Here is a 22,672-nt window from a genome sequence, read left to right as displayed (position 1 = left end):
TCATTCATACAGTCAAAAATTCACTTATAATATATAGTCAGTCCTCCAAGTACAGGGTTCCTCTGTGATGCAGCTCCTCTGTCTTCACCATTACTCCGTATCCTTGGTTACTCTGTATCCAAAGTTCCTCCATATCTGCGATTCCGCATTGCATGGATTCAACTGTGGATCCTTTGTGTGCGTGCTCAGACGTGTCTCTTTGTGACCCTATGGACTGTAGATCCTGTAGCACCATATTATTTACTGTTGAAAAAAATCTGCATAAAAATGGACCCGTGCCATTTAAACCCGTGTTGCTCAAGGGTCAACTGTAGTAGGGGACAGAGTTGAGCATAACTTGGGATGTGCATGTAGGAGTCGTTCTTTCAGCAGAACGTCCACTCGTTCCATCCACATCTGTCGAGTAGCTGCTATTTGCCAGAAGCTATTCACGGTGCTTGGATTAACATGACAGGGAAAGCAAAACAAAATGCTGTTCTCTTGTGCAACTTGTATTCTAAAGCAGGGGAGACAACAAATAGCAAACACTCTGTAATGGCCTTAATTATGTTAAAGGTAACAAGTGTGTAGAAAAAGAAAGATAAGAGGGCAGGGATGAGGCTGGTTTGGGGCACAGGCTGCACCTGTAATTGAGTGATGGGTGGGCTGCCTTGAGAAGGTCACAGCTGAGCACAGAGCTCGAGGAGGTATAAGAATGCACCCCCGTGCCCATCTCAGGGAAGAGCATCCTAAGCAGGGAGACGACCCGCACCAGAGCTGTGTGGTGGAGGGACAGATGGAGGCCACTGCGACTGGGACAGTGCAGCAGCCGGGGCAGAGACACAGCAGGGCCAGCTCCTGGGGGCCTTGGTGGGGTGGGGTCACAGGAAGGATTTGTGAGTTTACCCTGAGAAAAATGGGAAGCCATTGACAGGTCCTGAGTGGAGGAGGGACTTGAAAAAGTAATTTGATTTTTTAACACATCTTCCCTCTGGCTACTGTGTTGAAAGTAGCCAGAAAGGGAGAGGGTGGCTGCTAAGAGTAGAAGCAAAGAAGACAGAGAGGAGGCCCCTGTACTATTCCAGGTGACAAGTGATGCTGGCTTGAGCCTGGGTGGTAGCAATGGAGTGGATTCTGGGTATATCCTGAAGGTAAGCCCAACAAAATATCCTGCTGGATTGAAAAGGGAATGTGAGAGAGAAAGAGGAAGCAAGGATGACTCCCAAGGTTTAGGACCCAAACAATGGAAGGTCTGGATCTGAGATAAGCATGAAATATGACAGATTACCATAAAACAAAGACCCCTGCAGAGTTCCAAAGTCAGAAGGCATCACTACCCTATTCTTTTGCCTAAAAAAGTGAAACATGAACCCATGAAACCATGAGGGAAGCAGAAACCTTTTTCCAACACTTCCTTTTGCAAAATCAGAGGTCAGGCACAGAAGAGGAGTTTCAAAGAACCTCACTTTGGTATATATAAGAAAGCAAGAGGGTCGAGGTCACTGGCTATAGGACCCCCTTGTTCAAGGGTGGCTCTTGAGTGAATGAAGATCTTTCAGCCCCAGCTGTCGGTGCAGGCTTTGAGAGCTAAGTCTCTAAATGCACAGACATCAGGCTCAGAAGTGCCCTGAGGTTGGCTGCCATATGCAGCTGGCAAGCCTCCCCTGAAATCAGCAGATGAATGGAGCACTTATTGATATAAATATCATCACCACAACAGCTGGGCGCCTTGCGAAAATAAACAATGACACAGCGTGAGCATCAGAAAAGCCACCCTCAGCACCTGGCGGGGCGGTGCTTTGAAGTGGCATCCACGTTTGTCGCCAGTGTGCCCACGCCGAGGCAGCCCGTGGTGGCTCTGGCCAGCCTGGCAACAAGGACAGGTCTGCCACGGGTCCTGAGCATTGTTAGATCGCTCACGAGAGGACCAGTGCCACATCTTGTGGTTTGACTGGGGACCAACTGGTAAGGGCATGTGTTGCCGACTCTCTGTAATTTGTAGCAAAATAAGGTAGCGCAGAGGATGAGATTCCCAAGTGCTTTATTTTCTTGCACCGCTGGTCAAATCTGTCTGCTTCCACTCAGAATCCTATACCACGGCATTCAGCCAGCCGCCCCCAGCCACAGGTATCTTTCCATTCTCCATAGTGACTGCTGTTCAAAGATAATTATGAGCAGTGGGGGCTTGAGATAAAGACTCCCAAGGCAATTTCATCGACCTTAGAGTTTTTTTTTTTTAAAGCTCTTTGGGACTCCAAAGGGCTGTGGTCAGATTAGTCTGGCAATATCTAACCACAACATCCAGTGAACAATGCTGTGGTTTCTGACGGGCAGATCAGGAAGAACCTCTTCAATCACACCCAGTACATTGACAAGGTCTCTTCCACCTTTGTGGGCTCTACAGTTAGACCAGAGTCCATGGGGAGCAGACACCAGAGACATGCCCTCTTCATGGCCAGGCCGCACCCACCATGTTGTTCAGAAAACTCAGGAAATCCTCACTGCCCCGCTGTGGGCAGGGTCTGTGTGGTAGGCAGACTGTTGGCCCCCCAAAGATGTCCACATCCAAATCCCTAAATGTGTAAACATATTATCTTACGTGGTAAGCAGGACTTTGCAGGTGTGGTGAAGTTAAGGATCCTGAAATACGTGGATTGTCCTGGGTTATCCAGGTGGGCCTGCTGTTAGAGTCTTTTATAAGAGGGAGGCAGGAGGATGAGAGTGAGGAACAGATTATGATGATGGGAGCAGGAATTGGAGTGATGGGGCCACAGGTTGAGGGATGCTGGCAGCTGCTAAGACTGGAGATGAGGACTGGTCTCTCTCCTGGGGATGCCAGAAAGGGACAGAGACAGCTCAGCTGACACCTTGACTTTAACCCTGTAAGACTCATTTCAGACTTCTAACCCCTAGTTAAGAAATTTGTGTGGTTTTAAGCTACTACATGTGTGGTAATTTAGTATAGCCACCCTGGGAAGCTAAGACAGAAAGCAAAACTGAAAATGGAAATTCAGACCTGGAGGTGTGGGGGTCAGAGCCCACACAGAGTATGAGACTGGAATCCTGGGGAAATCCAGAATCAGCCAGGGGTACGGGACTGGAAAGCGGTTTGAGCTGGAGAAATCCATGTCTGAGTCAAGGTCCATCAGGAGCAGAGTGGAGAGAGCCAAGAAGGCAGATGAGCATCCCTCCAGCGGCAGGAGGCTTGCAGAGGCAGAGGGAGGTCTCTTAAAGGTCCACATTCAATCAGGCACTCATCAACATCCATTTATGGTGAACCTTCCACCTGCCGAACACTAACCTAGACACAGCAGTGCACAAAAGAGGCACAAAAAATCCACAATACCCATGGAGCAGCTGGTCCAATGAAGTAACATCTGCCTCCCAGACTCCCTTGGGCATCAGACAGGTTGGAGACATCTTCAGCTGAAACCGTGACACCAGGACCCTCAAGCCACAGGGAGAAGCTGAGCTGGAGGCAAAAGGGATGGGAGAGCCGGGTCCAGGCGGCCTGTCCCACTGCCCCCAAGTGCTGTGGGGGCGCTGGAGGGACCAGCAGGGGATGACCAGCACACCTCTCATCAGCCCGGAGTCAGGTGTGGGGTCAGTGAGACCCAGCCTCACTTCTGTTGTTTCCATAGAGTAAGTGCCGGGGCTTTTCTTGTTGTTCTGTCACTAAGGCGCGTCCGACTCTTTGCGACCGCGAGGACTGCAGCACGCCAGGCTTCCCTGTCCCTTACTATCTCCCATAATTTGCTCAAACTCATGGGGCTTTGGCATTCTTGAATATTCTGGCTCATTTATTATATTGGCTCTGCTTGAGGATCCCCTGAGACTTTCAGTATTTTACTTGTCACTAATTCTAGGGAGTACACTTTACCTTGCTGAAATCTTAGAGATTTTATAAACATCTTACAATATTTCCTATGTCTTCCCTCCAAAGACCCGCCACTCTGTAAGGCTTTATTTTCCAAACTATATTTACTAATTAATAATTTGTTCATCTTCCTGTATCTTTTCCACAATCAAAAATGTCTCAATGAATTTCTGATCCGCAGGCCATAGCACTAAGACAGTGAGGTGTTCTAAAACCAGTCTTGGTGTCCTCCACTAGGAGGCTCTTAAAGACCTAGGAGATAGCTCATTGGCTTTTCCTGCCAACTTTATGGCCATCACTGTGGAATCCACTGGTCTGACCAGGCCCCTTTCCTCTCATTTTGCAGGTCAGGAAGCTAAGGCCCAGGCAGACTTTGTCCAGAGTCCCACAGCCACCCCAACCCAGGCCCAGGGCCCCCTGCCAGGGATGGTGAAGACTTTCACCACCGTATAAACAGGGCTTCCAGGGCCCCAGGATCTGACAAGCACTGGCTTGCTGGTACCTGGGTATACGGAGCGGGAAGCAATGTGTCTTAGTTTAAAGCAAGCAAGAGCCCCAGCTTGTGTAAGAGCTGCATTGCCCAATTCTGAACTCCCACCATGGGAAATCTGAGATTTCATGTGATGCAAATCCAGGTGCAAAGGTGAGGGGGTGGGCGCCAAGGACATGCATTCCCACCGAGCTTCTAGAAGTGAGACAGGCAAGCTTGTCATCCTCCCAGGAAAAAAGCGGGGGTGATGTTTCAGAGATGTCTTTTCCTGTCACTGTGCCTGGAAGGCAAATAGCAAGCACTTCTAGCCCCATTTTTATCTCAGCTTGTAAAAACACAGCCTCACATGCCAGCAAAATACACACAAACCCCCAAGTCTGTGTCTCCGCAAGTCCCAGGTCTGACCTTTGCAAGGGGCCATATCTCTGTCTCTAAACCCACTGGAACAGGAGAATAAGGAGTCAGGGGTCAAGAGACCTGAGTTCAAGTTCCAGCCTTGCCATGTACTTGCTATGTCGCCTTAAGCCAGTTTCTTAACTTGTCAAAGTCTCAATGTTATCACCTATGAAATCCGTGTACCTCAGATGGCAGCCAAATCCACTCTATCTTTGAAGGTTTACATAAAAGGGGCTTTGTTTCCTCTTCCCCATTGTGTGGGAAAGCCCACTGTGCACCCCCAAGATTTCTGGGGACTCCAAGGGGGTTCTGTGTTCACGTCCACTTCTGAGATCCAGCTCAGGCTCTACTGGCGGCAGCATGGGGTTCATGTCCCAGCCCTGCCTGTGGCTGAAGGCTGAACATCGCATGTCCTCATTCCTGCGGTTTGTGTTGTAGTTTTGGCTGCGCTGGGTCCTCATTGCTGTGCGGGCCTCCTTTAGTTGTGGTGCGTGGGCTTCTCATTAGAGTGGCTTCTCTTGTTGTGGAGCACAGCTCTACATGGGCTTAGGTGCCCCAAGGTATGTGGAATTTTCCCAGACCCGGGATCGAACCCATGTCCCCTGCATTGGCAGGTGGATTCTCAACCACTGGACCAGCAGGGAAGTCTGACACATCCTCATTCTTTTTTTTTTTTTTTTTAATAAACTTATTTATTTTAGTTGGGAGCTAATTACTTTACAATATTGTAATAGTTTTTGCCATACATTGACATGAATCAGCCATGGGTTTACATGTGTTCCCCTTCCTGGACCCCCCACCCACCTCCCTCCCCATCCCATCCCTCTGGGTCATCCCATTGCCCCGGCCCTGAGCCCTTGTCTCATGCATTGAACATGGAATGGTGTTCTGTTTCACATACGATAATATACATGTTTCAATGCTATTCTCCCAGAACGTCCCACCCTCACCTTCTCCCTCAGAGTCCATAAAATTGTTCCATGCATCTGTGTCTCTTATTCTGACTCGCATATAGGGTTATCGTTACCATCTTTCAAATTCCATATATATGCATTAGTATACTGTATTGTTGTTTTTCTTTCTGGCTTACTTCACTCTGTATAATGGGCTCCAGTTTCATCCATCTCAGTAGAACCGATTCAAATGTATTTTTTTTAATGGCTGAGTAATATTCCATTGTGTATATGTACCACAGCTTCCTTATCCATTCGTCTGCTGATGGACATCTAGGTTGCTTCCATGTCCTGGCTATTGTAAACAGTGCTGCGATGAACATTGGGGTACACGTGTCTCTTTCAATTCTGGTTTCCTCGGTGTATATGCCCAGCAGTGGGATTGCTGGGTCATATGGCAGTTCTATTCCCAGTTTTTTAAGGAATCTCCACACTGTTCTCCATAGTGGCTGTACTAGTTTGCATTCCCACCAACAGTGTAAGAGGGTTCCCTTTTCTCCACACCCTCTCCAGCATTTATTGCTTGTAGACTTTTGGATAGCAGCCATTCTGACTGGTGTGAAATGATACCTCACTGAGGTTTTGATTTGCATTTCTCTAATAATGAGTGATGTTGAGCATCTTTTCATGTGTTTGTTAGCCATCTGTATGTCTTCTTTGGAGAAATGTCTGTTTAGTTCTTTGGCCCATTTTTTGATTGGGTCGTTTATTTTTCTGGAATTCAGCTGCAGAAGTTGCTTGTATATTTTTGAGATTAATTGTTTGTCTGTTGCTTCATTTGCTATTATTTTCTCCCATTCTGAAGGCTGTCTTTTCACCTTGCTTATAGTTTCCTTTGTTGTGCAAGAGCTTTTAATTTTAATTAGGTCCCATTTGTTTATTTTTGCTTTTATTTCCAATATTCTGGGAGGTGGGTCATGGAGGATCCTGCTGTGATTTATGTCGGAGAGTGTTTTGCCTATGTTTTCCTCTAGGAGTTTTATAGTTTCTGGTCTTACGTTTAGATCTTTAATCCATTTTGAGTTTATTTTTGTGTACGGTGTTAGGAAGTGTTCTAGTTTCATTCTTTTACAAGTGGTTGACCAGTTTTCCCAGCACCACTTGTTAAAGAGATGGTCTTTTCTCCATTGTATATTCTTGCCTCCTTTGTCGAAGATAAGGTGTCCATATGTGCGTGGGTTTATCTCTGGGCTTTCTATTTTGTTCCATTGATCTATATTTCTATCTTTGTGCCAGTACCATACTGTCTTGATGACTGTGGCTTTGTAGTAGAGCCTGAAGTCAGGCAGGTTGATTCCTCCAGTTCCATTCTTCTTCCTCAAGATTGCTTTGGCTATTCGAGGTTTCTTATATTTCCATACAAATTGTGAGATGATTTGTTCTAGTTCTGTGAAAAATACCATTGGTAGCTTGATAGGGATTGCATTGAATCTATAGATTGCTTTGGGTAGTATACTCATTTTCACTATATTAATTCTTCCAATCCATGAACACGGTATATTTCTCCATCTGTTTGTGTCCTCTTTGATTTCTTTCATCAGTGTTTTATAGTTTTCTATATATAAGTCTTTTGTTTCTTTAGGTAGATATATTCCTAAGTATTTTATTCTTTTTGTTGCAATGGTGAATGGTATTGTTTCCTTAATTTCTCTTTCTGTTTTCTCATTATTGGAGTATAGGAATGCAAGGGATTTCTGTGTGTTAATTTTATATCCTGCAACTTTACTATATTCATTGATCAACTCTAGTAATTTTCTAGTAGAGTCTTTAGGGTTTTCTATGTAGAGGATCATGTCATCTGCAAACAGTGAGAGTTTTACTTCTTCTTTTCCTATCTGTATTCCTTTTATTTCTTTTTCAGCTCTGATTGCTGTGGCCAAAACTTCCAAAACTATGTTGAATAGTAGTGGTGAGAGTGGGCATCCTTGCCTTGTTCCTGACTTTAGGGGAAATGCTTTCAATTTTTCACCATTGAGGATAATGTTTGCTGTGGGTTTGTCATATATAGCTTTTACTGTGTTGAGATATGTTCCTTCTGTTCCTGCTTTCTGGAGGGTTTTTATCATAAATGGATGTTGAATTTTGTCAAAGGCTTTTTCTGCGTCTATTGAGATAACCATATGGTTTTTTTCTTTCAATTTGTTAATGTGGTGTATTACATTGATTGATTTGCGGATGTTAAAAAAACCTTGCATTCCTGGGATAAACCCCACCTCGCTCCTCACGCTTGGTGGCCAGCAGCATGTCTTCCCCCTACCCTGTTGCCCAAACCACTTTTTTCCTCCCTCTACCTTCTCTCTCCCTCCTCCTTCATCCCAATCTTCCACCCCTCCTCCCCCCAAAGCCGTTCCCTTCTTAAGCTGAGGAATTCAGCCATCTCTTTATTACCCCTTTCTGAAACCGGCCCTGAACCTTTGCCTTCCACCCACCCTACCTTCCTCTGTAGATATTTTCCTAAACTCCCCCTTCTTTCCCAGAAACAAGCTCTGATGCACCCATCATAAAAGTGAGTTTCCACCTGCTACATGGAGTAGCAGTATTTATCTTGTGAATGGAGAGGTGAACAGAGGAAGGAGGACGAATGTGCTTTGATTACGGTCCATGTGCTTTTCTCTGTCTCTCCCCAGCTTCACATCCTCCTCTTCCCTGACAGTCTGTCTTCCTTACTGGCCACAGTATTAAACCCAATAATATGTTTTGGTCTCTTTGTGGAATTTATTTTAGGAAGTTTCATCATTACTGATTGGAATTTCAAAACCAATTTAGGTAACACACTTTTCTCTTAAAAATACTAGTAATTCATTTCACCTTTAGGTGGCCTGGGATCGATTCCCTCCTATGGATCACAAGGACCTTGATAATACAGGCTTTCATTTCTGGAAGCTGTATTACTTGGCTTTTCCATTTTATCAAAATACTTATTAATTAATGAAAGTCATAACTGAGGTGCACAGAAATACGCTTGAGGATTGTTTATTCCAAAAATAGGCCCATATTGCTAGATTTAAGTCATCAGAACGTGTTTATTTCAGCAACTAACAAGCTTTCTGATTCCATCAGCAAGAAAATGATGTCTAACCGAGAGGCGACCTTCATGTTTGTTAGATTTCACGTGTGAACACGCACCCCCGTAGGACATCTTTCTGTGGCCCAAGCAGCAATGGAAGTCAGTAGGTGGAATAATGCATGGCAGCTGTTCCAGGACTGTCCACACAGGCTTCATGACTTTCGCTTGGTTTAACTTGTTCTGACAATAAATAGCAAAAGTCCCTCTGCTTTTCCAGGAGAAGCACGGCCATTTTGAAATCAGCAGCAGCTGCTGCACCAGCGTCCCTCCCGGGCCCCCCGAGTGTGGTCATCAGCCTGCCCGTGTGCATTTGCAGTAGTGAGGCCCTCCCTATGGGCAGGCAGCACCATGCCTCCCAGAGGGATGGGTAAGAAAGAGAGGCGAGCCCTGGGAGCTAAGGTAGGAAGAGGCTGGGCTAAATAATTGGACTCTACCATGGAGACATAGCCACTTCAAAATTCCCCATCTAAGGAACAGATACCAAAGTGTTTCTGAGTGTGTGTGTGGCCCCAGGTCAGCTGGGTCCTTGTGGGTTTAGAGAAGCAAGTGGACTCCTTTGAAACCCCTATTTCCAGGGCCTGAAGAAACCATAAACTCTTCTCCCCAAGTTTCTATAACCGTTTATTTCTTTTGTAAATTTAAATTTTTTATATAACTTTTTTGGGTGAAATATTTTAATTAATTTTATTGGAATATAGTTGATTTACAATGTTGTGTTAGCTTCTGCTGTACAGCAAAAGTGAATCAGTTATACAAACACATACATCCACTCTGTTGTAGATTCTTTTTCCATATAGGTCATTACAGAGTATTGAGTCGAGTTCCTTGTGCTAAACAGTAGGTACTCATGAGTTATTATTTTATATATAGTAGTGTAACGTCAGTCTCCCAATTTATCCCTCCTGCCCTTTCCCCCTTGGTACATAAGTTGTTTTCTACGTTTGTGACTCTATTTCTGTTATTACTCAGCCATCAAAAAGAATGAAGTAACACCATTTGCAGTAGCATGGATGGACCTAGAGACTGTCATACTGAGTAAAGTAAGTCCAGAGAGAGACAAATATCATATTATATCAGGTATACATGGAATCTAAAAAACAATAGTACAAATCAACTTGTATAATTTTAAAGGTTATTTTCCATTTACAGTTATTACAAAATATTGGCTCGATTCCCCATACTACATCCTTGAGCCTATCTTACACCCAACACTTTGTACCTCCCACTCCCCCACCCATTGGTAACCACTAATTTGTTCTATATATCTGTGAGACTTCTTTTTTGTTATATTCACTAGTTTGTTGTATTTTTTAGATTCCACATGTAGGTGATACCACATAGTCATCTGCAAACAGTGAGTTTTTACTTCTTCCTTTCCAGTTTTGATTTTTATCTTGATTGCCATGGCTAAGATTTCCAATACTGTGTTGAATAAGTGTGGAAAGAGTGGGCATTGTCTTGTTCCTCACCTTAGAGGAAATGTTTTCAGTTTTTCACTGCTGAGTGTGATGTTAGCTTCGGGTTTGTCATATATGGCCTTTATTATGTTGAGGTATGTTCCTTCTATGCCTACTTATTGGAGAGTTTTTATCATAAGTGGGGGTGTTGAATTTTGTCATAAGCTGTTTCTGCATCTATTGAGATGATTGTATGGTTTTTACTCTTCAGTTGTTTATGTGGTGTATCACACGGATTGACTTGCAGATATCAAAAAACATCCTTCCATCCCTGAGATAAATCCCACTTAATCATGGTGTATGATCCCTTTAATGAATCATTGGATTTGGCTTACTAGTATTTTGTTGAGGATTTTTGCATATATATTTAATCAATGATATTGACCTGTAGTGTGTTTTGTCTTCTGTGATATCTTTGTCTGGTTTTGGTATCAAGATGATGCTACCCTTATAGAATGAGTTCAGAAGTTTTCCTTACTCTGCAGTTTTTTCGAATAGTTTCAGAAGGACAGATATTAACTCTTCTCTAAAATGTTTGGTAAAAGTCAACTGTGAAACCATCTGGTCCTGGAATTTTGTTTGTTGGGCATTTTTTAATTACTGATTCAATTTCATTACTGATAACTGGTCTGTTCATATTTTCTATTTCTTCCTAGCTTGGTCTTGGGAGATTGTACCTTTCTAATAATTTGGCCATTTCTTCTAGGTTGTACATTTTATTGGCATGTTATTGTTCATAGTAATTTTTTTTGATCCTTTGTATTTCTGTGGTGTCAGTTTATAAATTTTTTCATTTCTGATTTTGATGTGGGCCATCTCCCTTTTTTTTCTTGATGAGTCTGGCTCAAATTTTACCAGTTTTATCTTTTCAAAAAAAAACAGCTTTCATTGAAAATTTAAGTCTCTGTTTCTGCTCTGATCCTTATGATTTCTTTCCTTCTAGTGATAATTTGGGGGGTTTGTTTGTTCTTCTTTCTCTAGTTTCTTTAGGTATAAGGTTAGATTGTTTAAGATTTTCCTTGTTTCCTCAGGTAAGTTTGTATAAACCTCTCTCTTAGTGTTGCTTTTTTCTGCATCCCATATGTTTTGAATCATCTTGTTTTCATTTTTCTCTAGATATTTTATTTCCTCTTTGATTTCTTCAGTGATCCATTGGTTCTTTAGTAGCATATTAGTTAGCCTCCATATGTTTGTGTTTTTTGCAGTTCTTCTAGTTGATTTCTAGTCTAACATAGTGTTGTGGTAGGAACAGATGCTTGATATGATTTCAACTTTCTTAAAGTTACTGAGTTTTTTTGTGGTCTAGTATGTGATCTATCCTGGGCTTCCCTTATGGCTCAGCTGGTAAAGAATCTGCCTGCAATGCAGGAGACCATTCCACAGGCACTTGAATATAATGTATGTTGTGCTGCTTTTGGATGGAGTGCTCTCTGTATGTTAATTACATATATTTGGTCTAACGTGTCATTTAAGGACTGTGTTTCCTTATTGATTTTCTGTCTGGATCATCTGCCCATTGACAGGAATGTTAAAGTCCCCCACAATTATTGTGTTACTGTCAATTTCTCCTTTTGTGTCTGTTCATATTTATATTTAGATGCTTCTGTGTTGGGTGCATATTTACAACTGTTGTGTCAAGGGCTGACCCTTTGATCATTATGTTGTGCCCTTCTGTGTATACTGTAACAGTCTTCAAAGTATTTTATCTGATGTAAGTATTGCTACTCTGGATTTCTTTTGATTTCCATTGGCATGGAATACCGTTTTCCATCTCCTCACTTTTAGTCTGTATGTGTCTCTAGATCGGAAGTGAGTCTCTTGTAGGCAGTATGTATAGAAGTCTTGTTTTGTATGCCTTCAGTCTGTGTCTTTTGGTTAGAGCATTTAGTGCATTACATTTAAGGTAATTATCAATGTGTATGTTTTTATTGCCTTTTTAATTATTTTGGATTTATTTTATAGGTTCCCCCCCCTTTTGCTCTCTTCTCCCGTGATTTGATGACTATCATCTTTAGTGTTATGTTTGGACTCCTTTTTCTTTTTTGTGTGTATATATCTATTATAGATTTTTGGTTTGTGGTTACCATGAGCTTTTTGTATAACAGTCTATATGTGATTATTTTAAGTTGATGATCCCTTGATTTCAAATGCACTTTTAAAACCCTACATCTGTACTCTCCTCCCCTCATGAGTACTGTTTTTGATATATTTTATATTTAATCGTTTTGTGTATCTATTAACTGCTTATTATGGCTATAGATGGTTGTTTTACTACTTTTATCCTCCATAATAGCTTTGTGTGGGGCTGACTGCCTTCCTTTATGTATGTGTGCCTTTACTGGTGAGCTTCTGCATTTTGTAATGTTCTTGTTTTTTGTTGTAAAGCTGGTTTGATGATGCCAGACTCTTTTAGGTTTTGGTTGTCTGTAAAGTTCTCGCGTTCTCCATCAAATCTGAATGAGAACCTTGCTGGGTAAAGTGTTCTTGGCTGCAGGTTTTTCCCTTTATTGCTTTAAATAGATCATACCACTCCCTTGTGGCCAGCAGAGTGTCTACAGAAAAGTCAGCTGACAGCCTCATAGGAATTTCCTTTCTGTTATTGTTTTTCCCTTGTTGCTTTTAATATTCTCTTTCTGTCATTTTAATTACAATGTGTCTTGATGTGTTCCTCTTTGGGTTAGTGCTGCATGGGACTCTGCTCTTCTAGACTTGGGTAATTGTTTCCTTTCCAAGGTTAGGGAAGTTTTTAGCTATTGTGTCTTCAAATATTTTCTCATGCCCTCTTTTTTCTCCTTCTGGGATCCCTATAATGTGAATATTAGTGCATTTGGTGTTGTCCCAGAGGTCTCTTAAACTGTCCTCACCAGCTGCTAGTTAGTTAGCCTATGTAGTCATGAGGCGACAGAACCCTAGGGGGTCTTCTGGGCTAGTGCTGGTGGCTGGAGTCAGGGTCTTGAAAATTCTCAGGCTGTTACCTACCCACTGGCAGGTAAAGCCAGTTCCTGGCTGCAGAGCCCAGGGATGCTCAAGCTTCTTTCAAGTTGGAGTGGGGAGCGGGGGGAGGACACAGTTGGGTATAGGGTCCTGGGTATCCCAAAGCTTGTATTGGCCTGCTAGTGGGTAGGACCAGAGCCCACAGGCTGTGGGACCATAGTTTTCTTGTGTTTGGTTTTTGTCCCCTCATGGGTGAGGCTAAGCTAATTTGGGCTTCCTGCAGAAAAAGGGATGGTGCCTGCCCTCTGGTGGGTGGAGCTGGCTGTTGGTTTAGTAAGAGTTTAGGCAGCCTGTCTGCTAAGGGGCGGGTCTGTGTCCTCACCTGTTCAGTTGTTTGGCCGGAGGCACAGTAGCATCTACAGGCTTTTGAGGGGGGTTGATGAGCCAGGATGGCAGCAGCAGTGTTCACACAGCAGAATGTTCCCTAGTATGGCTGTCACCAGTGTCTGTGTCCCCAGAAGGAGCCACAGCTGCCCCCTGCCTCTCTGAAGAGTCTCCAAGAGCAGCAACGTAGGTCTGGCCCAGGCTTCTATCAAACTCCTGCTCTGGCCTTGCGACCCAGCACGTGTGAGATTCTGTGTGTACCCTTTAAGAGTGAGGTCTATAGTCCTGTGGGGCTCCCAGAATCAAGCCCCATTGGCCTTCAACAACAAATGCTCTGGGGGGTTGTCTTCCCAGACCCTCAGGCTGGGGAGTCCAGCCTGGGCTTGATTATATCCCAAGTTCACCCATTCTACCTCTTTTCATTGTGAGTCCTTCTTTGTGTCTTTAGTTGTAGAAGATCTTTCTGGTAGGTTCCAGTCTTTTTCACTGATGGTGGTTCTGCAGATAGTTGTGATTTTGGTTTGCTCAGGAGAGGAGAGGAGTTCAGGGTCTTTCTACTCCACCATCTTAGTCGCTGTCCTATAAACGGTTGATGCTTATGTGCTCACGGTCTGGTCTCAGCTCCACTTTTAAGTCACCAAGGGAACAAAGCTCAGCTTCTCGCTGACGTCTACAAGAAAGCCATGCACACTGAGCACTGTCCATGTTGTTATAAATTTGCTTAATATTTAGAGGTGGGGGCAGTCAGATGACACCCTGATTCACCTTTAGCCCTTTCACTGGTTCCCTTATGCTCCTATTTTTCCTCTTGCATCCCTGGGTCCCTCTCCTTTGACATGCAGAACAGTGTCCATATATCCCAGATGCCACCTGTCCCCACTGCTCTATCAGGCTGGCTGGTCAGGAATTTTCACAGGGGCAGTTGTTTGAGTATTATCCTAAAGAGAAATTTTCATACGGGCTGCTAATTTGAAAGAAAAAGACCCTTTACTTAATCCTTCTTGTTTTGAGTGACCCTCTCCCACACCACCTAATAATTATAGCTCCCCTTTATTGAGTGCTCACTAGTTACAGATTCTTGTGCTAAGTAGGCACATTCAGGTTCACAGCTTAACCTGGAGAAGCTAAAGGTTTGGCCGAGTCACTCAGCTAGAGAGTGACAGGGCTGGGACTTGAACCCAGGGTGCTTCAAGCAGGAGCCCCATTAACCTTCTGCTAACTGCATTCACAGGCCAAAATGGTGGTACCCACTGAGGTACAACCCCAGCACTTGGACACAGGACGGTCTTGAGCTGAACCTTCGAGGGCATTTCTTATTGATGATTCTCATTTCCCAGCCCCCCAAAGGCCACTGGGAACAGAGCACTGGCTTCCCCCATTCCCGCTCCCATTTCCCGCGGCTACAATAGGTGCAGCATCACAGGTTAGGGGGAGACCCTGATGATCTCTGACAGCTTAGACACCACATCTGCCCATGCATCACCCATGTCACTGCTGATGTGGACTCACATATTAGGGAACTCGAGTGAAAGGCCAGCTGTGCTGCAGCATCAGAAGGACCCTGCAACCTTCCCCAGGCCTCTGGGCAAGATGGAGAGTGACCTGGAAAATCAAATGCAGAGATGTGTCCCAAAATATAGGAGTCTTGTTTAAGGCAGAGTAGAACCTATTAGTTTGAGAAATTGGTCTGGAAATCTTATTAAAAGAGACAAATCATTCCACATTCTCTCCAGACTGAAAATATTGGAGATAATAGACTTTCCTTGACACTACAGACCCACGGAACTCATGTCAGAATCACAGCCAACCTCTGGCAAGGCACAATTCAAAGCAGGTAATAAAGGCAATTATTTTTTTTTTAAATTGGCAGTTCTGATTAATTCTGATTTCTCCAGCCAGCCACACACTTATCTGTACCGGTCCCTCATTACTGTGAAGGTTACAGGACCGAAGAGCCAATGGCAAAGAGAAATGAAGTTCAAGTTATGGATTTGTCATTACTGCACAGCTCAGCAGATGACTGTCCAGCCACAAAGGCCACTGTGACCAGCACTTTTCACACACACACACCCTTTCTCAATATTCTCAATTAGCAGCCAATGGAGATGCCAGGAAAGCCAGGTACCATTGCATCATGAAACTTAATCTTGCTTACCTTTGCTATTTAAGAGGGGTGATAAGAGGAAGACTTCTTCAAATCTGTAGATTAGCTATGATCATTATTGTTCTTTTTGTTGAATACTGCAAGGTTCAAGAATGCTATGAATCACCGGAAAGTAGTGGGTGCTAGCACCCTGCTAAGGGCTTTCTCCCCACGTGTTTTCTCTTCCTGAAAACAACCCTATAGGGCAAGGGTTGCCATGTTCCCTGCAGAGAGAAACAGGAAATACTTGAGGTTTTGCAGGCTCTGTGGTCTCTACTACTACTGTGGTGTCACTACTACTCATATCTACCGTTATAGCTCGAAAGAAACCGTAGAAAATATGCAAATGGAAAATACACCTAAACTTCCTTTACAGACTCAGACAGCTGGCCAAGTTTGGCTAGCGGGCCATGGTGAGTATGAACAAAGGGTATCCCTAAACTGGAGTCTGGGCTACACAGCTGCGAGACATGTTCTTCCCCTCTCTCCACCCCACTCATCCATTCTGGCTCTAGTTCTGGAGGAAGGATAGAATCTAACAAGGTTTCGCATGTGATGCCCAGGGTGAGTTGGCTGTCAGCAAAAGAAAAACCGATCACTTTCATGAAATGCCTGCCTCCGTGGTGGCTGTGAGGAGGCCACCGGATTGCTGGGGTTGCTGTGGGTCCCCTCTGTCTAGCTCCTCGTCTGCAAGCTCAGCCTCGGCCATGGCAGACCCCACTGAGACTCCTGCATCTCCAAACCTTTGATGGGTCTTTGAGTCTCAGCTACATCTTCTGGGCAGTCCCCAGATGAAAAGGCTAACACATGGCCTCTTCATCCATGCTAGGGTGGTCCCCACGAGCCTGCAGCCCAAGCTTAGCTTTCCTCTGTGCCCTGGACAGTGTCCATCTCTGGTCACACCTGGGAGTTTCTATGGGCATCTATGCCCCTTGGGAACCAGGAGTTGAGGGATCAGGCTTTGCCCTTCTGTAAGCCACATCCCCTGCCACCACCCTTAACATTCTTTCCTGAACTAAAGTCATCCAGTGAGTCAACAGAGACAGGGGCATCAAGTGTCTGTCTCTTACTCTTGATGACACTACAAACTTAAGAGACCATTTAGGATCTTAGACCAGACTCTCTCAGTCTCTGCACTATCAGACTTGGGGCCAGATTCCTCTCCAGACCGCCATCACAGACACTAGAGGGTATTTAGTGGCATCCTAACCTCTACTCACTAGATGGACATTTTTGGCCATCAAAAATGTCCCCTAGGTGACAAAGCAACCTCTGCTGAGAAGCATCATCTCAGGGTGAGAAGCAACAACTGCTTTTTGCTCCCTGCTGCAGGTTCTAATTTCCAATTTCCCCCCAAAGGAAAAATAGCAGCCAAGATCTCTCAGTACCATGTTACATTAGCTCTTGGTGCAAAGTAAGCATAATCAGCCCCATTTTACATATGAGAAAACTGTGTTACACAGCTAGTAAGCAGCAGAGACTGGACTTGGACCCAAGCCTGTCTGATGTCAAAACCTACATATATATTTAAATCTACTCGTGATCTGATGATGAAACGAATGCTATGAAGGTTTTCCTAGAATGGGGAGAAGTTGCAGCTTCCCTTCCCTCAGTGTTCTATCTAATCCTGACAGCAGCGTGTCAAGGTAGCCTGTATTCTCCCCACCTTACAGATGGGGAAAACTGAGGCCTAACAAGCCTAACAAATGGTTCGAAATCAGCACAGCAAAGATGTTTAAGCCCAGTGTTTCTGTGTTCAGAGCTCTGACTTTTCAAACCCACCCCCACCCCCAGCCCAAAAAATGGTGGCTGTTGCCCAGTGGGAAAGCTGAACCTGATTTCCTACATAGTACTCTACCTTTCTAGCCAGTATGTCCTGCAGGCTCGGGATAAGTGAAACCAACACCCTGCCCCAATCCCTGGCCTTGGCCTCTTTCTGTGAGCCCTCTCTTTGCCTCAGCTCTGCATGCAGTACTGGCCTGAGAAGACGTCAGGGTGCTACGGGCCCATCCAGGTGGAGTTCGTCTCGGCAGACATTGACGAGGACATCATCCACAGGATATTCCGCATCTGTAACATGGCTCGGGTGAGTGTCTGGCGGCTGCTGTGTTCCTGGGCTCCTCCTTCCAAAACAGATGGATGCTGCTGGGGAGGACCTGGCCGGAGTTGGTGCTGTGCTCTCCTGATCCGCCCGTCCTCGGGGAAGTGATGCCTCTGCCAGTTCCGGCTCCAGACCCGGAGTGGTTCCCACACACAGAGCCGCCCAGCCGGCCATCTGCCTGTTCCCTGACACGCTGGCTGCTGTGTAGACAAAACCTCTCAGAGCACAGTGCTTCCCTGCCATGTCACGCGGTATGGGCATGAGTTGATGCAGCCTTTGAGTGGATCCAGTAAGCTTTGGGCTAGCTGGAAAGTAAGTTGGGAAACAAGTGTCTTTCATGAAGAATTTCACTGCTGGGTGAAGGAGTTATTGGGCGGGAGGGAAGAGATGAGGGGCTAACTAAGTTGTGACTGACTAAAGTGACCATGGTCTTTACTGGGGGCCCGGGGTGAAGAGAATTCAGTCCCTGCCCTCAGAACTCACAGGAAAGCAAATTGTGTTTTGGCACATGAACAGCAAGGAGAGAGAAGAGTCCTGCCCAGTATTCAGGGAGGCTTTCCTAGAAAAAGGGATGCTTGGATTGGGTTTTGAAGACTGCATAGAAGTCTTTCAGGGAGAGGAAGGACGCAGGGCAGTCTTAGCAGGAGAATCAGTGCACAGAGCCGGGCATGGGGATGGCGTGTAACTCTCGCCATGAGGACATTATGGCTTAGACCCCATTTATTCCATCTGCCACTGCAGTGCTGCACCCCCAGCAGACCACCCCTGACAGCCTCTCTGTTCTCAGCCCCAGGACGGGTACCGTATAGTCCAGCACCTCCAGTACATCGGCTGGCCCGCCTACCGGGACACGCCCCCCTCCAAGCGCTCTCTGCTCAAGGTGGTCCGACGGCTGGAGAAGTGGCAGGAGCAGTACGACGGGCGGGAGGGACGCACTGTGGTCCACTGCCTGTGAGTATGATGGGGAGGGGTCTCCAGGGCAACGGGGAAGTGGGGAACAGGACATCCTTGAAGATGCCGCTGGCCACAAATACTATCTTCAGCATCCCGGGCCTTACCACGTCCTTGCAGGCCAACAGGAATGTATTCAAGGCATTACAATCCTTTCATGGACTGGGGGTGCAGTCATAAAGCTATCTGTGGGACATCCTATTCACAAGCATTCCCTTTGCTTCTTAGAATTTAAAATGGTTTGGGGAAAAGTGATGTGAGGGCCTCATTCTTTAAGAAGGAAATTGAATCAAGATCTTCCCCATTGCAGAATAGTATTTCTGGAGCAGATGGAGTCATTAATAACATCTTACCCCAGGACTGAGTTCAGTTGTTTCAAAACCAGGAACTCTTTCAAACAGGCAGTGCACACGCGTCAGGAAGACTGTTGCACTTAAGGGAGAGGTGTGAGGCGGGGGAGGTCCCTGCCCACTCTTGCCTGTGGGATTGTTTCTTAGCCTGCTTTTTTGCAGGAGTACCTTTTTTTCATGTCTTCCCTTGCCAAGGTGACCAGCAGTTTGAGCTGTAGGAAGGCAAAGGGGTGTCCTCATACAGGAGGGACCTTGGCATCATCCTTGGAGGGCAGAGATGCTGAAACAGACACCGAAGTACAGGTGCTGGCTGGTGAAGGGAGGGCGACTGTCTGCACCTGGAACATCTGGCCGTTGAGTGTCCTGTGGATGCAACATCTGGGAGGTTGACTGAGAGACTTAGTTTCCACCCAGATGTTCTTTAGACACAGACCATTACATGAAATCATTAGTTGCTCTTGGCAACACGCCCAGGAGTTCCAAACCTGGCAGATTCCTAAAGAGACTTTCTGTAAAGAGCTGGAGGTGTGTGTCCATGAAGATGACTTACGGGGCCTCAGAGAGAAGGTGCAATGGAGGGTTGACCCTTCCAAGGGCCCTGTATCCCTATTTATACATCCCGGGTTACGCAAGATGTTCTGATCAAGAAAATAGAGATGTGGCGTCTCTCTCAGGATCCAGCATCTCACACCCATCCCAGCCCCACCCAACACCCAGTCTGGCTGACCTGAGGCTCACAGAGCCGTGTCTGGTAGTGTTGTCCTTCGTGGATGGAAAGAACTAGAAGTAAAAGTACCTGCAACCTTCCATCATCTTCACTGGGCATGCAGGTGGACCCAGAGCATCCTTTAGGACAAGGAAGCAGGTACCGCATGTCCAGAGACACTCTTATCTGTCTGCCTTGGGGGTTTGGGTCCATGTGCTATGGGTGACGGTCACATGCTCCTAGGACCAAGGAAACATCAAGCTAAGTGAACTCTCCAAGGTCGTCCCCTTTATGATACAAATGAAGAACCTGGGGCTCAGACACAGGAAGTGACGTGCCCAAGGTCAAAGCAGGTTCATGGCACAGATGGGACTCAGCCATGGCTCGGGCTTTCTACCACCACCTTCCGTTGCATTTGCCAGGGGAGCCACCTGCCCCCCTCCCCACTGCTGCAGACATAGCCTTGGTCTCAGCAGGTGTCTGAGGGGTACCCAGGAGTCTGCTCACCTCCTTCCTCTGTTTAGGAACGGGGGAGGCCGCAGCGGAACCTTCTGCGCCATCTGCAGCGTGTGTGAGATGATCCAGCAGCAGAACATCATCGACGTGTTCCACATAGTGAAGACGTTACGGAACAGCAAGGCCAACATGGTGGAGACCCTGGTGAGTGGCCGAGAGCTGTCCTCCGAGAGCAGGGGCTGCCAGCGGTTCCTGGGACCTAAAGAAGAGAGCATCCGAAAGGGAAGACACTCAGCATTGGCGCTTCCTGAGTGCCTGCAGCCCCGCCCTCTGCACTCATGCTACCTGCTTTCTGCCCCTCCAGCCTCACCGCCTCTCTCCTGCAGAGCAGTCCAGATAGTCCTCTTGGCACACGCTGCTCTATGTTCCCTTTTCCACTCCAGAGGGAAGTGTCACTCATTCTGGTTTAGGGGACGGGATGCTGGGTTAGTAGAATGTGAATTATTGAGTTTACCAGAACATCCGTTCAGCTTTTTCCATAAGATATTGCCCAAATGTTTGAGTTTTTCTGTGGTATGTTTTTGATTTAGTCCAAACCTATTCTGGTACTTCCCTGGTGGCTCAGATGGTAGAAAGAATCTGCCTGCAGTGGGTTCAACGTGGGTTCAATCCCTGGGTTGGGAAGATCCCCTGAAGGAGGAAGTGGCAACCCACTCCAGTATTCTTGCCTAGGAAATCCCACAGACAGAGGAGCCTGGCAGGCTACAGTCCATGGGGTCGCAAAGAGGCAGACACAACTGAGCAACTAACACTTTACTTAAACCTACTCTCATTAATTTATGCTAATGATTACCGTATGAAGCATTGAGCTAGGATATCGTAAAGAAAAGGACAGGAAGAAACTTGGTGGCAAAGTTCCAAAGGTTAAGACCTGCTGCAGAGACAGAGACATGCCGTATGCTGAGAACTTTAACATGAGTCTTTAAACCTGTGCCGTGCGGTCTTACCTAAAGTGAGGGCCTGTTCCAAGGCTGGTCCATAGACCAGCAGCAACATCCCATGGGACCTTGGCAGAAATGTAGACCCTCGAGCCCTACTCCAGATTTACTGGATCCGAATCTGCGTGGACATTTTGACTCTACTGTTAGTACAGACATAGATAACATTCTCTCCACACTCTGAACTAAATGCACTTTCCATCTCTCGCTCATCACTTTTCTCCTTCTCTGCCTCTCCTCCTCTCAGGACCAGTATAAATTTGTATACGAGGTGGCACTGGAATATTTAAGCTCCTTCTAGCCCGACGGCTCGGGGAACCTGCCAGAGTCCAGAGGCTGCTGCGGCCAAGCCCCCATTTCTGTGAACGGCGGCGACTGGGCTCAGGGGCAGCACCCTGCCCAACTCCAAGGAGAAGACTGGAGGTCCTGTGGTCCACAGCGGGCTCTGCACCTGCCCAGGGTCTCCGGGTGCCGTGGAGGCTGTTACCCTGACAGGCCCTGGTGTCTTTTGCATACCCCACCAGCCAAGCGTGCGTGCAGAAGTGAACCCAGAGCAAGGCCCGGATTTCTCAGTGCCCAGACCTCTTGCTTTTGCTCTTTTCAAGTCTGTGACTCTCACGGCAAGCCGACTGTATAGGTGCAGGTGGATGTGACTGGGCTCATGGGGTCACCGCTCTGCTGCCCCCCACCGTCTCCTCCAGGGACCCCAGGCATCAGACACCCGCCGGTCTGGATCACTGGGACTTCGGGATGCTCCCGAGTCCACAGCAGAGGCCCCCCCACCTCCCGCCTCACCTGCATGGGGCTTGGCCCAGCACCATTCTGTACCCCTCCCCCAGCCCGGGGCCTTGACCTTCTGCCACTCACTGACCAGCCCCGGGGTCCGTGGCTCTCCTGGGTCCAGGTTTTCTCTGTTTGTCTGTGCTCAATGGGTCAGGGCGGGACCGCAGGGAGCCTGGCTGCCTCTCCTCTCTCTCTGAAGGAGGACCACCGCCCCGGGGCAGGGCTCCAGCTGGCCCTGTGTGTCCTGGGTGGTGACTCCTTGGGGAGGGATGAACAAGATTTGATGATTTTCCAAAGTGTATGTGAAAAGAAACTTTCTTTTGGAGGGTGTAAAGTCTTAGTCTCTGATATCAAAAACTGGTTGGGAGGGAAGTTCGGTTGTATAGCTGTAAGACCAATCTCCTGGGACTGTTATCTCCCTGGCAAGGTCCTCAGAAGGTACCCCCCACCACCACCAGGGTCAGCACAGCCGCAGAGCAAGGGGAGTTTCATTTGGGGCTGATAGAGAAGGCGCATACCCCAGAGCTCCGAATTTGAATGCCTGCCTAGAGCAACCCAGCTGCCATCTCAGAAAAGGTCACTGTGGACCCAGTGATACTCCGATTTAAAACAGACCTCGGGGATCAGGCCTGGGATCTTGCCCAAAG

General features: G+C 46.4%; 1 protein-coding gene and 1 long non-coding RNA gene across 8 annotated transcripts in view; one reads left to right on the top strand and one right to left on the bottom strand.

Annotated features, from left to right (window-relative positions):
• PTPRT (protein tyrosine phosphatase receptor type T) overlaps positions 1-22,359 on the top strand; it is a 1,099,906-nt gene extending 1,077,547 nt beyond the window's left edge. For all 7 annotated transcript variants that reach the window (XM_081556965.1, XM_081556964.1, XM_081556963.1 and 4 more), the window contains 4 exons: positions 17,641-17,766; positions 18,569-18,732; positions 20,313-20,448; positions 21,490-22,359. In XM_081556965.1, the coding sequence (XP_081413091.1) occupies positions 17,641-17,766; positions 18,569-18,732; positions 20,313-20,448; positions 21,490-21,543 (480 nt within the window). In that variant the 3' untranslated portion in view covers positions 21,544-22,359. The remainder of the gene's footprint in view (positions 1-17,640; positions 17,767-18,568; positions 18,733-20,312; positions 20,449-21,489) is intronic.
• Positions 12,252-15,907, bottom strand: LOC145532285 (uncharacterized). Its single transcript, XR_014073127.1, has 3 exons — positions 15,693-15,907; positions 15,047-15,139; positions 12,252-14,207 (listed from the first exon to the last, which is right to left on the bottom strand). It is a non-coding gene; the product is annotated as an uncharacterized LOC145532285 (long non-coding RNA).
• Positions 22,360-22,672: the final 313 nt, after the last annotated feature.

The sequence above is a fragment of the Giraffa tippelskirchi genome, chromosome 13 (assembly GCF_054371585.1).
Source record: "Giraffa tippelskirchi isolate mGirTip1 chromosome 13, T2T-mGirTip1v1.2.pri, whole genome shotgun sequence".
NCBI lineage: Eukaryota > Metazoa > Chordata > Mammalia > Artiodactyla > Giraffidae > Giraffa > Giraffa tippelskirchi.
Note: the sequence above shows the minus strand (reverse complement) of the source record. Positions and strands in the feature narration are given on the sequence as shown.